Genomic DNA, 13,383 nt, shown 5'->3' on the forward strand with positions numbered 1-13,383 from the left:
AGTTTTGATCAACCTCTTCATCGAATGGTCATCCAATGTCCGATTGAGCCTATTTTTGGAGGAGAACTTCACGACTTCTTGATCTTCAAATCCAACGGTGGGATTGTTCATTGGAGATCTCGAAGTTAGTCCGATTTGTACGTCAAAACACTCCTTGTTTAAGTCAGATAGGAACTCTGAGTTTGATTCAAACTCTGAGTCCAGTTTTGATCAACCTCTTCATCGGATGGTCATCCAGTGTCCGATTGAGCCGATTTTTGGAGGAGAGCTTCACGACTTCTTGATCTTCAAATCCAACGGTGGGATTGTTCATTGGAGATCTCGAAGTTAGTCCTATTTGTACGTTAAAACACTCCTTGTTTAAGTCAGATAGGAATTCTGAGTTTGATTCAAACTCTGAGTTAAATTAATCTATAAAATGAGAGCAAACTCCAGCAAAAGAGAGGACGTTTTGCGGAGCTTGGGAATAGCGTGGAAGTCGAACCAGAAGACGTTGGTTGGCTTTGGAGATCTGAAGCTTGGGAATAAGAAGTCTTTTGTTTTGCTGAACAAGAAAGAAAGTGAAAGAGAAGGAAGAAGAAGCAGTAGAAGAAAAGAAGGGAACATGGTTGCATGGCTTTTTTAAAAGAGAAAAAACTGAAAAGATTGAAAAAAGGAAAAAAAAAGAGTTGGAGAAAAGAGAAACAAGTATTGTTACCATGCATCTTACACAAGTTGAGGTAACCCGTATTCACAAGTGATTGTCTATTATTTTCTAGGTTATGTTTAATGATGAAGAATCTAGCTCATGAATGTAATTTGGGGAACTTGAATTATTGATTTACATTGTGACCTAGCAAGTTGGAGCTTGTCTAGGGGGTTGGGGTTGGTGCCCTTGTCTGAATTGCATTTTAGACTATAACAGGGATTGGTGTTCCTGGACTGTTGTAGCAGTCAAAATATCTAGGAGTGTATTGAGTAATATACGAAACCCTAGGTAGGGTATTACTTCGTGGATGTAGGCAAATTGGCCGAACCACGTAAACTCTGGTGCATTGCGTTTTTTGTATTTTTCTTTGTTGCACATATTGGAGTGCCTTGATTGCAGAGTGGTGGTACACTGTTTGGTAGACCCAGCCACATAGTGGTGTGTGGTGGACGTGTCCTTGTGCAGTTGATAGCTACGAGAATGTTCTAATTAATCTTGTTTCGAGATTAAAGAAGTTTCACATTGAAGTGAATTTTTGAAAACACTGATTCCCCCCCCCCCCCCTCTCAATGTCAATCTGGGAATAACAATAATTATTCATATACTTTAAATAGATGTCAAGCCAATAACAAAGTAGACTAAACTAGAATTTGCATTCCACACATTATACAAAGACAATATTTTCTTAGTTTTGATAGACAAAAGTCTCTTTTGTTGAGGCATTCGAGTCATACTAGAATATGGTTTAGGTATTTGAATTATATCCAACTGTATGTTTTAATATAGGCCATCGGATTAGTTACGATCCAATAGTGTAACAGGCCTTTGTGGGAGGATCGAATTAATCGTAGAACTTAGTGTTGTTTGTTATTCCCAGATTGACACTGAGAGGGGGGGTGAATCAGTGTCTTCAAAAATTCACCACAATGTGGCTGGGTCTACCAAACAGTGTACCACTCGTAGCTATCAACTGCACAAGGACACGTCCACCACACACCACAATGTGGTTGGGTCTACCGGACAGTATACCACCATTCTGCAATCAAGGCACTCCAATATGTGCAACAAAGAAAATAAACAAAAACGCAATGCACCAGAGTTTACGTGGTTCGGCCAAATTGCCTACATCCACGGAGTAATACCCTACCTAGGGTTTCGTATATTACTCAATACACTTCTAGATATTTTGACTCCTACAACAGTCCAGGAACACCAATCCCTGCTATAGTCTAAAATGCAATTCAGACAAGGGCACCAACCCCAACCCCCTAGACAAGCTCCAACTTGCTAGGTCACAATGTAAACCAATAATTCAAGTTCCCCAAATTACATTCATGATCTAGGTTCTTCATCATTAAACATAACCTATAAAATAATAGACAATAACTTGTGAATACGGGTTACCTCAACTTGTGTAAGATGCATGGTAACAATACTTGTTTCTCTTTTTCTCCAACTCTTTTTTTTTTCTTTTCAATCTTTTTCAGTTTTCTCTCTTTAAAAAACCATAAAACCATGTTCCCTTCTTTTCTTCTGCTGCTGCTTCTTCCTTCTCTTTCACTTTTTTCTTGTTCAGCAAAACAAAAGACTTCTTATTCCCAAGCTTCAGATCTCCAAAGCCAACCATCGTCTTCTGGTTTGACCTCCATGCTCTTCCCAAGCTCCTCAAAACGTCCTTCCTCTTCTGCTGGAGTTTGTTCTCCTTTTATAGATTAATTTAACTCAGAGTTTGAATCAAACTCAGAGTTCCTATCTGACTTAAACAATGAGTGTTTTAACGTACAAATCGGACTAACTTCGAGATCTCCAATGAACAATCCCACCGTTGGATTTGAAGATCAAGAAGTCGTGAAGTTCTCCTCCAGAAATCGGCTCAATCGGACACTGGATGACCATCCGATGAAGAGGTTGATCAAAACTGGACTCGGAGTTTGAATCAAACTCAGAGTTCCTATCTGACTTAAACAAGGAGTGTTTTGACGTACAAATCGGACTAACTTAGAGATCTACAATGAACAATCCCACCGTTGGATTTGAAGATCAAGAAGTCGTGAAGCTCTCCTCCAAAAATCGGCTCAATCGGACACTGGATGACCATCCGATGAAAAGGTTGATCAAAACTGGACAGAGACCCTCAAAAACGGGATTCTTGAGTTTTCTTTATTTGAATTGGATCCTTTCTCTCGGAACCTTTTTGTGTGTTGCTGTACCATATCAAAGCCCAATTAAGTTGCCAACAAGGACAACACCTTCATTTTAGGCCAATGGAACAACATTGTTCTATAAATATTAACTAGAAGCAACAGTCTGGATATTCCAAACTAGATACTCAGGGTGTAATGCTTTAAGCAACATTGTGTTTAAACCCTAAACCCAAACATCTTTATCTATCCAGAAGAACAAAGCTAGCTTCCTTCACTTCCAAGTAAAGTAAGGAGGAAAGTATGGTTGTCCCCTGAAACTTCCTTGGCTACTGCATGATCAAGGGATATATTGCTCCTCATCTGAAACATCTCCTTGATGGTCTTCAAGTCTTTCTCAGCATGTGTGACAACCACGCGAGTGAGAGCATCCTTATCCGTCCCCACCTTATTAATGGCATTGCGCAGAACCTGATTACATATCTCACAGATTGATAAGAAGTTTGAAGCAACCGGAATACTTGGTAAAAATATGTATAAGGTTACTAATATTGTATCTGAATTTGAAAACAAAGCCTCACCTTAGCAAAGTACTTTTGAGGAGCATAGGTACATTGGGTGGCTACACGCATTGCTCTAAAAATGATAATAAAACTTTTAATGTAATCAGATCAAATATGGAAATATGGAATAATAGTTTGTTTCTTGTAGTCAGGTAAAGATATATATATATACCGTGGTGAAGGAAGTATTCTGTTTGTCCCTGAAACAGTTGAAAGTTGCAATAAGCTGTGCTCTGATCCCTGTTCCAGTATTCTAATGACATCTTCATGAGCATTGGATTTTCCTTGATCATTTCATTCATGAAGAATTTTGGCCTCCGAGGCTGCTATGGGTAAATCTACCTCATTGCCATCATACTTATATGTGCCCAAAAGAGCAACCGAAAGCTATAATACAAAACAAGAACCCAGAACAGCATGAGGAAATCATATAAAGGATCTAAATCCTGTGGGAAAAATCATCAAACAGGTTTAGGTGCATTGCCTTGCGTAAATCGCCTTTGGTATGGGATGCAACATCTTCTTCCAGGGAATACTTGTACAGTGACTGGTATGCCTTTTCACCTCCAACAGTTCATTAGGAGAGTGAACACATAAAATTTCAACGAACACCCGATAATCAACTCTTGCATTCTTCAATGCCGCATGAGCTAAATTAAACTGCATCTCTATCAGCAGGATCCAATATCCAAAGATATATTGCTTTCTAATGTTCACAAAGATTCAAGTCATTTAATTGCCATTTTCATTGAAAAAAGTGATTTATTTGAATTAAGGAAATAGAAAAAAGATGACCCTTCATTCACATTAGATTACAGGAAACAAGCGTCAGAAGCAAACCTCGAAGTCTCCAAAAAGCTCAGATTCAAGCTTCTTGATAAGATCCTCCTGATAAAGATCCTCATAAGCTTGCCTGATTAGCTTTCTCTGAAATGCATTTCTGTGCTTTAGTACTGAAATAATTAATGGCTTTCTCACCCGTTTTCCATCCTAACAAGGTATCCAACAAGACGGTCTTACTAATTTTCTAACCAAATTACTCAAAAATCATCACAGATATCTTTTAATAAACCATTTCAAGCTCCCCAAAAAAAATCTTTTCATAAAGCATTTCTAGCTCCCAAAAAGAAAGCTGTTTGATCAAAAACATTTGTAATGCAAACAACTAAGATGAAATCACAGATATAAACCTGCATGATTCGTGACTAGAGACACAACAAAGGCATGAATCCATGACTAGAGAACATAGTAAAGGATGAATCATTACTGTAGAACACAATAAATCCAGAGAAAGATGAATAGATTTATTTCCCTTCAGGTGTGTTTGGCTGAGAAGAAACATTAGAAAGTGTACTTTTTAATTTATTAATCTTTTGGGGTTCAAAATGTATTGCTGACATTGTACATTGGAATCCATGGGGGACTTTCTGAAGTCTCGTTATGCGAACAGTAAAAATTGTTATATTAATTAATGGGACAAAAAATATATATTTTTGTTGTGAGAGTTAGTGTGAGTTTTCTTGTGAGAATTTGTGTGCGATTTGTGTGTATGGTTTAAAGTATTTCATGATATGATATGATACTAGTCGATATGCATCTATATTAGATTCGACCGATACAATACATGTTGATACATCTTTCTCATGGATTGCGCCAAAATACAGTGGCCAGTATGATACAATACTCGATATGAGACTATGCATCTCTTAAAATCATCGATACTGAATATCAATACTTTCAACCGTGCTTATGTCCAAAATGAATATTATTTAAAGGTAAGGTAGCTGTCAATTCAATAATAAAACTTTTCACTAAGTTAGAGAGGTAGTTCTTGTTTCTTTTGAAAAATACTTATGCGTATTTTTATTCTTTCGTATCAAGATATTCTCATATTCTTTTGGCTACAAGTGATGGCTTGGCTTATCATATTTGAAAGTTTTAAGAACCCCATAGAGTGGCTCAGTTGACATAAGACCCACAACACCTCCACGTACGATGTTAGAGTTCGAATCTCCAAGGGTGAAGGCACACCTATATTAACTATATAGAAGCTCTCCTAAGGATGTAGTCAAGGTGCACCCAAGCTATAGTTCATATGAACCTTAAATCCCCCCCCCCACCCAAAAAGAAATTTACTAATTGCTCATAGTTAAGTTTTGCTATTAAATGGTGGGTAAATTACTTAAATGCCCTTACCCCCATTTTTTTTTCCCTTTTTTGGTAGGAAAGATTTTCATTCAAAGCTTGGAGAAGGCCCAAAGAAAGAAAACAACACTTCATGCAACCGTGGGGATCGAGGAGAGTGGCCACTCAGTCGAGATGACACACTGAGAGCCTTCTTGGCTAGGGAGTGGGCAAGCCCATTACACACCCTAGTAAGAAAAGAAAAATTACAACTTTGGAGTTCCTCATGAAAAGCCCAATATCAAATAGAATGACAGCCATAACAAAAGGGGGATTGGGATTGTGGTCATTTCGGATGTTGATCAATTCTTCACAATCGAATACAATGTTGTTCTCCTGAAATCCTTGATGATGGCTCTTAACTAAGGCAACACGGATTGCCAAAGCCTCGCCTAGTAAGGCCTCATTAAAGTCCATGGGCTCTAAGAATAGATGGAATAGTTGGTTCTAAGTGGTTGAGGATAGCACAGCCCGCACCCCCCCCCCTTATACGGAGTTCGGATCCTCAACCCGTCAGGGGAGCACTTTGTACTCCCCGACAGCTTTATTGTTTGTTTTATATTTTTTACTTGTGGGGCCCATCGATTTTGTGGTGGTAAAACCGTCGGGGAGCATAGGGTGATGATCCAGATTCCCTTATACGTATCACATGGGAGCGCAACATCACAATAAACTATACCCATTGGTGGGTGGATGTTGCAATTCATTGGACTTATGATAAGAGATTGCGGTATCATTTCGGCCATTGGGCTTATAAGCATTCCAGAATTCTACCCATGCTCACTGAGCATTTTCAATAACCTCTTTTGGTTTCCAAGCACATCTCCCAAATATTCGATCGTTTCTGGCTATCTAGATGTACCAACATTGGTAGATGCATAAGCTCACCATTCCTTCTTTTCTTTCTTCTACACAGTATCCATGCTACACAATGAATCCAACCATTCCACAACTAGGAAACTTTCTTAGTATCCAAGCTTTTGATACTCAATAATGGCCGAGAAACTAGTTTATGCACCGCAAAATTCACGGATGGTGTCGTCGAGTGCTGCTCCTCTTGGCCATTCTCTAATTCCAATCATTAATCAACTCCAAGACATATTTGCTTAGTTAGATAGCACGTCTATAATCGAGTTGCCTCAGGTGGCTGTTGTCGGAAGCCAGACCAGCGGAAAATATAGTGTTCTTGAATCTTTGGTTGGAAGGGATTTTCTTCCAAGGGGTTCAGATATTTGTACACGAAGGAGGAAACTGAAGGATGGGGGTCGAGTGGTTTTCGACAGCTGCGGTGGTGGGCGGTTTCTGGAAGAAGAGGTTCTCCCTTCACCCACCTAAGGGTTCGGTATTGTTGGGGGGGGGGGGTAATTATATCATTTCACTACCTAGAGGACATCTGAGACTTAAATGAAGGTAAGGGCATCTAAATAATTATACCGGCCATTTAAAAGCAAAACTTTATTGTTGGTTACTTAGAATTTTTCTTGTGAGTGTCATGTAATTTACAACATAATAGTGGGTGCTCACTTGTTTCACCCAATAATAATCGGTGCTATGTAAAAAATTCAAAGTTTTATAGAATGCAACTTAATTATGAAATTCAATGGTAAGAAGTGAGTTTCTCACCATTATAGGTGAAAAGGGTGTAATTGTCATTTTGTCACTACCTGTATAGGAAAAGAGCATCTTATTTTTTTCCCCTTCCAACATAACAAACGTGGGAAAAATAGTGGTCCAGTGTAAACTCCTTTCTTAGGCCCTTTTTTTTTTCAAATGAATTTTCTTTTTTTTGGGCTTTATTAAAAAGAATTAGTAGTAAAAAATCTTTCTTCTCAAAAATAAAAATTATTTAGTAACTATCGCACAAAATAAATTATAGAATGGACAATATGTTTATGATTGGTAAGCAAACATTTTTGCTATGCTTTTTAATGGGATGCATGCTGGTTAAGGAATCTTAAAGGTTTTTTCAGTTTTACGTAAGAAACAGTTTTTTCCTAGTTATATGTATTTTTACTGTTTCTCAATGTTTCTAAAATAGTGAAATCATATATAATTACACAAAAAAAGTGTTTTTGTAAAAAAACAAATGAATCAAATAGGGGAAAAGAAAACACTTTTAGTTTCTAGGGTTTCAAAAGAGGAGGGTGTGCTTGTCAAAACTATGTTAACATGCTAGTTCATTTTAAAAATGAAAATGACAAGAAGCAAGCTGAATTAAATAAACATGACTTGGGTATATATGTTCCAAAAATATTAAGGAAAGAAAGGAAAAAAAACACACACACAATAAATAAGAAAGTTATCATACAACCCCCAAGGGAGAAATAGGAGAGGGATATATTTTTCAAATATTTTGGAAGCAGTGATGTTCTTGCCCGTAATTTTTAATTCTTTTAAATAAAAATAAGTTTATAATAGATATAAACGCAGACAAACGAAAAATCATCAAAAATGAGAATGAACATGCATGTCTAATCTCTAATAAACCGGATTAGACATACATGTTATAGTATATTTTTGTTCCAAAAATGTAAAAAAACACAAAGAACAAGAATGTTGCTATACAACCCCTTAGTCTTCAAAGTTCATTCTTTTCAAAATGAGAATGAGAATTGATGATACTAAAAAGACTTTGTGTTCAAAGATCATATTTTGCATCACATTAACATTGAACAAGTGAAGAGGAAAAAGAATTGCCATGTCCATATTTATTAGAGAGAAACATGAAACAAAAGAATTCCATGGACAGGGTTAAGGGATACAAATGAATTTAGGAAACATTAAAATTTACAAATCCAAGTGGATGTATGCAATTTTCTGTTTTAAATCTTTTTTTTCTTTTTTTTTTTTTTTTTGGGTGTGGGGGAGAGGGGGGGGGGGGCACAAATAGCTTACATTAGTCAAACAAATAGATAATACATATGAACTTTTTTCTCTAATTCTTGTTCCTATCATGATAGGTACCAAAAATTCAGAGACATGAAGTGTAGCAACTTAGAGAAATCCTTCTTACAATTTGAAATACGTGTATGAACACAATGAGATAATCACTGAAAAACTTACAAATTTTTGGAATGATAGAATTGTTAAAAGGTACAAGAAAACATAAGAGTGAATTACCATCGAAGAATTGGGTCAGTTGATAATGACCAATGCCTCTTATTGAAGATGACAAGATTCGACTAAGGGGTAGAGGCCATTCAGTAAGAACTTCCAAGTGAGAAAACACTGAGCTCTTTCACTAGAAAGCTCAGTCCTCAATATTAGTAAATAGCAATTCCCTGAACATGCTTTTCTACTTTGGAGTCATCATCCTCTATTCATCTTATGAAAATCCATGCCCTAGAAATTAGATTTACTTATTGATGTTTTGACCTTATTTTGTACAGTTTGGATCAACGAAAACTGTAATTTACTAAATCTAATAAGTCAAAAAAGTCTACCTGTTTTTCAAGCTTTATGATTATTTGTCTCACCCAAACAAGCCTAAATCTCAGTCCCAACAGCATCATAAACTTCTGATCTAAGTGATTACTGTGCAAATCTAAACACAATCTAAGAACAAGTGATAGATAGAATTTTCAGAAACTTAGACTTAATCACACTCAATTTCGATGTACAGGTCTCCCAGTAAAAGATGGAAGGTGATGGTCACTCCTAAAGTCTACGCCCATGCGTGTGAATGCGAATGCCACACATTGATTCAACTAATGTATAGCAGTTATAAAGCACACAGACAAGAAAAGAAAATACAAGAAAACTGCTGTAACAAGCTACTCACAAGTCTGAAACCCCATTGTTTGCTGCGCTACATATATTTTAATTATTCATATACTTTAAATAGAATGTCAAGCCAATGAAAAAGCACCCAATTCATAACACCAACCAGTCTAGTAACAACTACATTGATACAAAAAACTAAAATCCCAACAACAAACATTAGAAAGTGATCTTGGGAGTGATCACTAGAAACCAGGGGATGATTGACACAACTCAACTTCAATACATAGAACCAGTAATGGCTATAACACTAAAACTAGAGATTGCAATGCATTCCACACATTAAACGACGACCTAATCTGTTCTTAGTTCAGATGGACAATAGTCTCTTTACCCATCCAGAACAACAGAGTTAGTTCCCTTCACTTCCAAGTAAAGTAAGGAGGAAAGTCTGGTAGTCCCCTGAAGCTTCCTTGGCTACTGCATGATGAAGAGACATAGTGCTCCTCTTCTGAAACATCTCTTTGATGGTCTTCAAGTCTTTCTCAGCGCGTGTGACAATCACGCGAGTAAGAGCATCTTCATCAGTCCCCACCTTATTAATGGCATTGCGCAAAACCTGATTGTATATACCACAAATTGATAAGCAGTTTGAAACAACTAGGATACTAGGTACAAATATGTAAAAGGTAACTAATGTTGTATCTGAAAACAAAGCCTAACCTTAGCAAAGTACTTTTGAGGAGCATAGACACATCGGGTGGCTACACGTAGTGCCTCCAACAAAGAATCATCCGGATCACCCACAATGCTCTACAAATCATAATAAAACTCTTAGTGTAATCAGATTATTAAATATGGAATAAAAATTTATTTATTGTAGTCTGGTAAAGATATATATACCTTGGTGATGGAAGTTTTCTGTTTGTCCTTGAAACAGTTGAAAGTTGCAATGAGCTGTGCTCTGCTCCTTGTTCCCAGTATTCTAATGACCTCTTCATGAGCAAAGGATTTTCCTTGGATCATTTCATGAAGAATTTTGGCCTCTGAGGCTGCTATGCGTAAATCTATCTCATTGCCATCATATTTATAAGTGCCCAAAAGAGCAACCAAAAGCTGTAATACAAAACAAGAAGCCAGAACAGCATAAGTGGTTTCAAATAAAGGATCAGAATCCTGTAGGGAAAATCATCAAACAGGTCTAGGTGCATTGCCTTGCGTAAATCGCCTTTGGTATGGGATGCAACATCTTCTTCAAGGGAATGCTTGTACCGTGACTGGTACGCCCTTTTCACCTCCAGCAGTTCATTAGGAGAGTGAACACATGAAATTTCGACAATCACCCGATAATCAACTTTTGCATTCTTCAATGCCACATGAGCTAAAACTGCATCTCTATCAGCAGGATCCAATATCCAACGATATATTGCTTTCTAATGTTCACAAAAATTCAAGTAATTTAATTGCCATTTTCATTGTAAAGGAGATTTATTTGGCTGAAAGAAATAGAAAAAAAAGATGATTCCTTATTCACATTAGATTTTCAGGAAACAAGCATCGGAAGCAAACCTCGAAGTCTCCAGAAAGCTCAGACTCAAGCTGCTTCATGAGATCCTCCTGATAAAGCTCCTCATAAGCTTGCCTGATTAGCTTTCTCTGAAATGCATTTCTGTGCCCTAGTACTGAAATAATGGCTTTCTCATCCGTCCCCCATCCTAACAAGGTACCAACAAGATGATCTTACAAATTTTTCACCAAATTACACAAAACCCATCACAGAGATCTTTTAATAAACCATTTCTAGCTCCCAAAAAGGAATCTTTTCATAAAACATTTCCAGCTCCCAAAAATAAAAAGCTGTTTGATCAAATAAATTTTGTGATGCAAGCAACTAAGATGAAATCACAGATATAAACTGGCATGATTCCGTGACTGGAGACACAAATGAAGGCATGAATCCAAGACTATAAAACATAATAAAGGATGAATCGATGAATATAGACCACAATAAACCCAGAGAAAGATACAAACCATGTGATCATGAATAGAGCCCATAAGAGAGATTAAAAGGATAGGAATAGAAAACCTTTGCAAGCTTTCCTGAGAATCTCTGCATCTTCCACAGGAGAAGGGGTGTTTTGAGGAACAATGAGGGTAGCCATTGTTGATTGTTGAGCTCTGCGTTTCTGTTTCTCTGTTCAGGTGTAGAATGTGTGAGTGCTGTGGTGTGGGTGCTTGAATAGTATTCAAATTCTGTATGGTTCAGGAGATTTTCTGTCAGTCACGTGAGAAGCACCGACGCGGATTTTTATAGTCTACATTTCTGACATTTCTTTCTCTTTTTTTGATGAATAACACGTGTTTTATGCTAGATTTAACGACTGAGATTAAATTAAAATAAAAAATTCTACCTATTAAATCTGATCTCAACCTTTAAATTTAATTTTAAATACGTATTACAAAATGGATGGTCGATTTTAATGGTAGAAATTTACCACATAAAATCAACGATCATGCAGAAAAACGTCATAAAAGCGTGCCCAGTTTTAAATGGTAACAGCTTTTAAGGCATTAGGTGAACCATATTACCATACTTTTAGATTTTCTTCCATTTTGGTAAAGCCATATTTTAGATTCATTGTCTTTTTTTTTTTTTTTTTTTTTCTTTTTCGAGTAGAATTATTTTCCTCCTGTGGTGGGTTTGGTTGAGAAGAAAACATTAGAAAAAGAAAAGACAAGAAAACTTATTTTATAAGTGATGCACATGGTTTGGTTCGATAACTGGTACTGGAAATTGGAAGCCATTGGACACTTTATGAACTTTATGAACTTTATAAAATATTAAATATTGATACCTTAAACCTTGCTGAGGTACGAAATGAATATTATTTAAATTAAGTTAGCACTCAATTCATTAATTATGCACATAATCTTTTGGCTACAAGTGATGGCTAAGCTTAATTATGATATTTGAAAATTTTAAGAAACCACTCCCTCCCCTAATTATGAAGATGCAGCACTCAAAGTTGTCCACAAAGAGCTAATTGTGAATGAAGCGCTAGCAGTGAAACGTCTCATTCAACAGAAAAGAAAAATTACAAATTTTTGGGAGCGCAACATCATAATAAACTATACCCATGGTGGGTGGATGTTGCAATTCATTAGACTTATGATAAGAGGTTGCAGTATCATTTTGGCCACTGGGCTTATATGCATTCCAGAATTCCGCCCATGCTCGCTAAGCATTTTCAATAACCTCTTTTGGTTGCCAAGCACATCTCCCAAATATTCGATTGTTTCTGTCTATCTAGATTTACCAACACAGGGTAGATGCATAAGCTCACCATTTCCTTCTTTTCTTTCTTCTACATAGTACCCATGCTACACAATGAACCCAACCATTCCACCACCAGGAAACTTTCTTAGTATCCAAGCTTTTGATACTCAATAATAGCTGAGAAACTAGTTTTTGCACCAAAAAATTCACGGATGGCGTCATCGAGTGCTGCTTCTCTTGGCTATTCATAATTCCAATCATTAATCAACTCCAAGACATATTCACTCAGCTAGATAACACGTCCATAATCAAGTTGCCTCAGGTGGCTGTTGTCGGAAGCCAGAGCAACGGAAAATCTAGTGTTCTTGAATCTTTAGTTGGAAGGGATTTTCTTCCAAGGGGTTCAGATATTTGTACACGAAGGAGGAAACCGAAGGATGGGGTCGGGTGGTTTTTGGCAGCCGCTGTGGTGGGCGGTTTCTGGTAGAAAATGGGTCTCCTTTCACCCACCTAAAGGTTGGGTATTGAGGGGTAATTATATCATTTCACTACCCATAAGTCATCTGAGACTTAAATGAAGTTAAGGGCATCTAAATAATTCTACCGGCCATTTAAAAGCAAAGCTTTATTGTGGTTAACTTAGAAATTTTCTTGAAAGTACATGTATTTATAACATAATAGTGGGTGCTCACTTGTTTCAACCCAATAATAGTTGGTGCTATGTAAAAAACTCAAAGTTATTATAGAATACAACTTAATTGTGAAATTCAATGGTAAGAAGCGAATTTCTCACCATTGATAGGTGAAGAG

At 36.9% G+C, this 13,383-nt stretch overlaps 1 protein-coding gene and 1 pseudogene across 1 annotated transcript; both read right to left on the reverse strand.

Moving 5' to 3' along the window:
• Positions 1-3,093: 3,093 nt before the first annotated feature.
• LOC149002252 (annexin-like protein RJ4) lies at positions 3,094-5,993 on the reverse strand (annotated as a pseudogene).
• Positions 5,994-9,346: 3,353 nt separating this feature from the next.
• Positions 9,347-11,493, reverse strand: LOC149002253 (annexin-like protein RJ4). The gene is made up of 6 exons (XM_089137389.1): positions 11,383-11,493; positions 10,866-11,011; positions 10,511-10,729; positions 10,200-10,412; positions 10,020-10,109; positions 9,347-9,915 (listed from the first exon to the last, which is right to left on the reverse strand). The coding sequence occupies exons 1-6, from the start codon at positions 11,456-11,458 to the stop codon at positions 9,709-9,711; spliced, it is 951 nt and encodes a 316-aa protein (XP_088993515.1). The 5' UTR covers positions 11,459-11,493; the 3' UTR covers positions 9,347-9,708.
• Positions 11,494-13,383: the final 1,890 nt, after the last annotated feature.

Source organism: Hakea prostrata, chromosome 10, assembly GCF_041222555.1.
Source record: "Hakea prostrata isolate BN-2017 chromosome 10, UWA_Hpros_2, whole genome shotgun sequence".
Taxonomy (NCBI): Eukaryota; Viridiplantae; Streptophyta; class Magnoliopsida; order Proteales; family Proteaceae; genus Hakea; species Hakea prostrata.

What these genes read in the sequence shown, in the direction of transcription:
- LOC149002253 (XM_089137389.1), bottom strand. Translation starts at nt 11,458, where the DNA reads ATGGCTACCCTCATTGTTCCTCAAAACACCCCTTCTCCTGTGGAAGAT. An exon ending in AGCTTTCTGGAGACTTCGAG is followed by an intron (nt 10,730 to 10,865) that starts GTTTGCTTCCGA and finishes TGTGAACATTAG; the next exon opens with AAAGCAATATATCGTTGGAT. An exon ending in CCAAAGGCGATTTACGCAAG is followed by an intron (nt 10,413 to 10,510) that starts GCAATGCACCTA and finishes TTTGTATTACAG; the next exon opens with CTTTTGGTTGCTCTTTTGGG.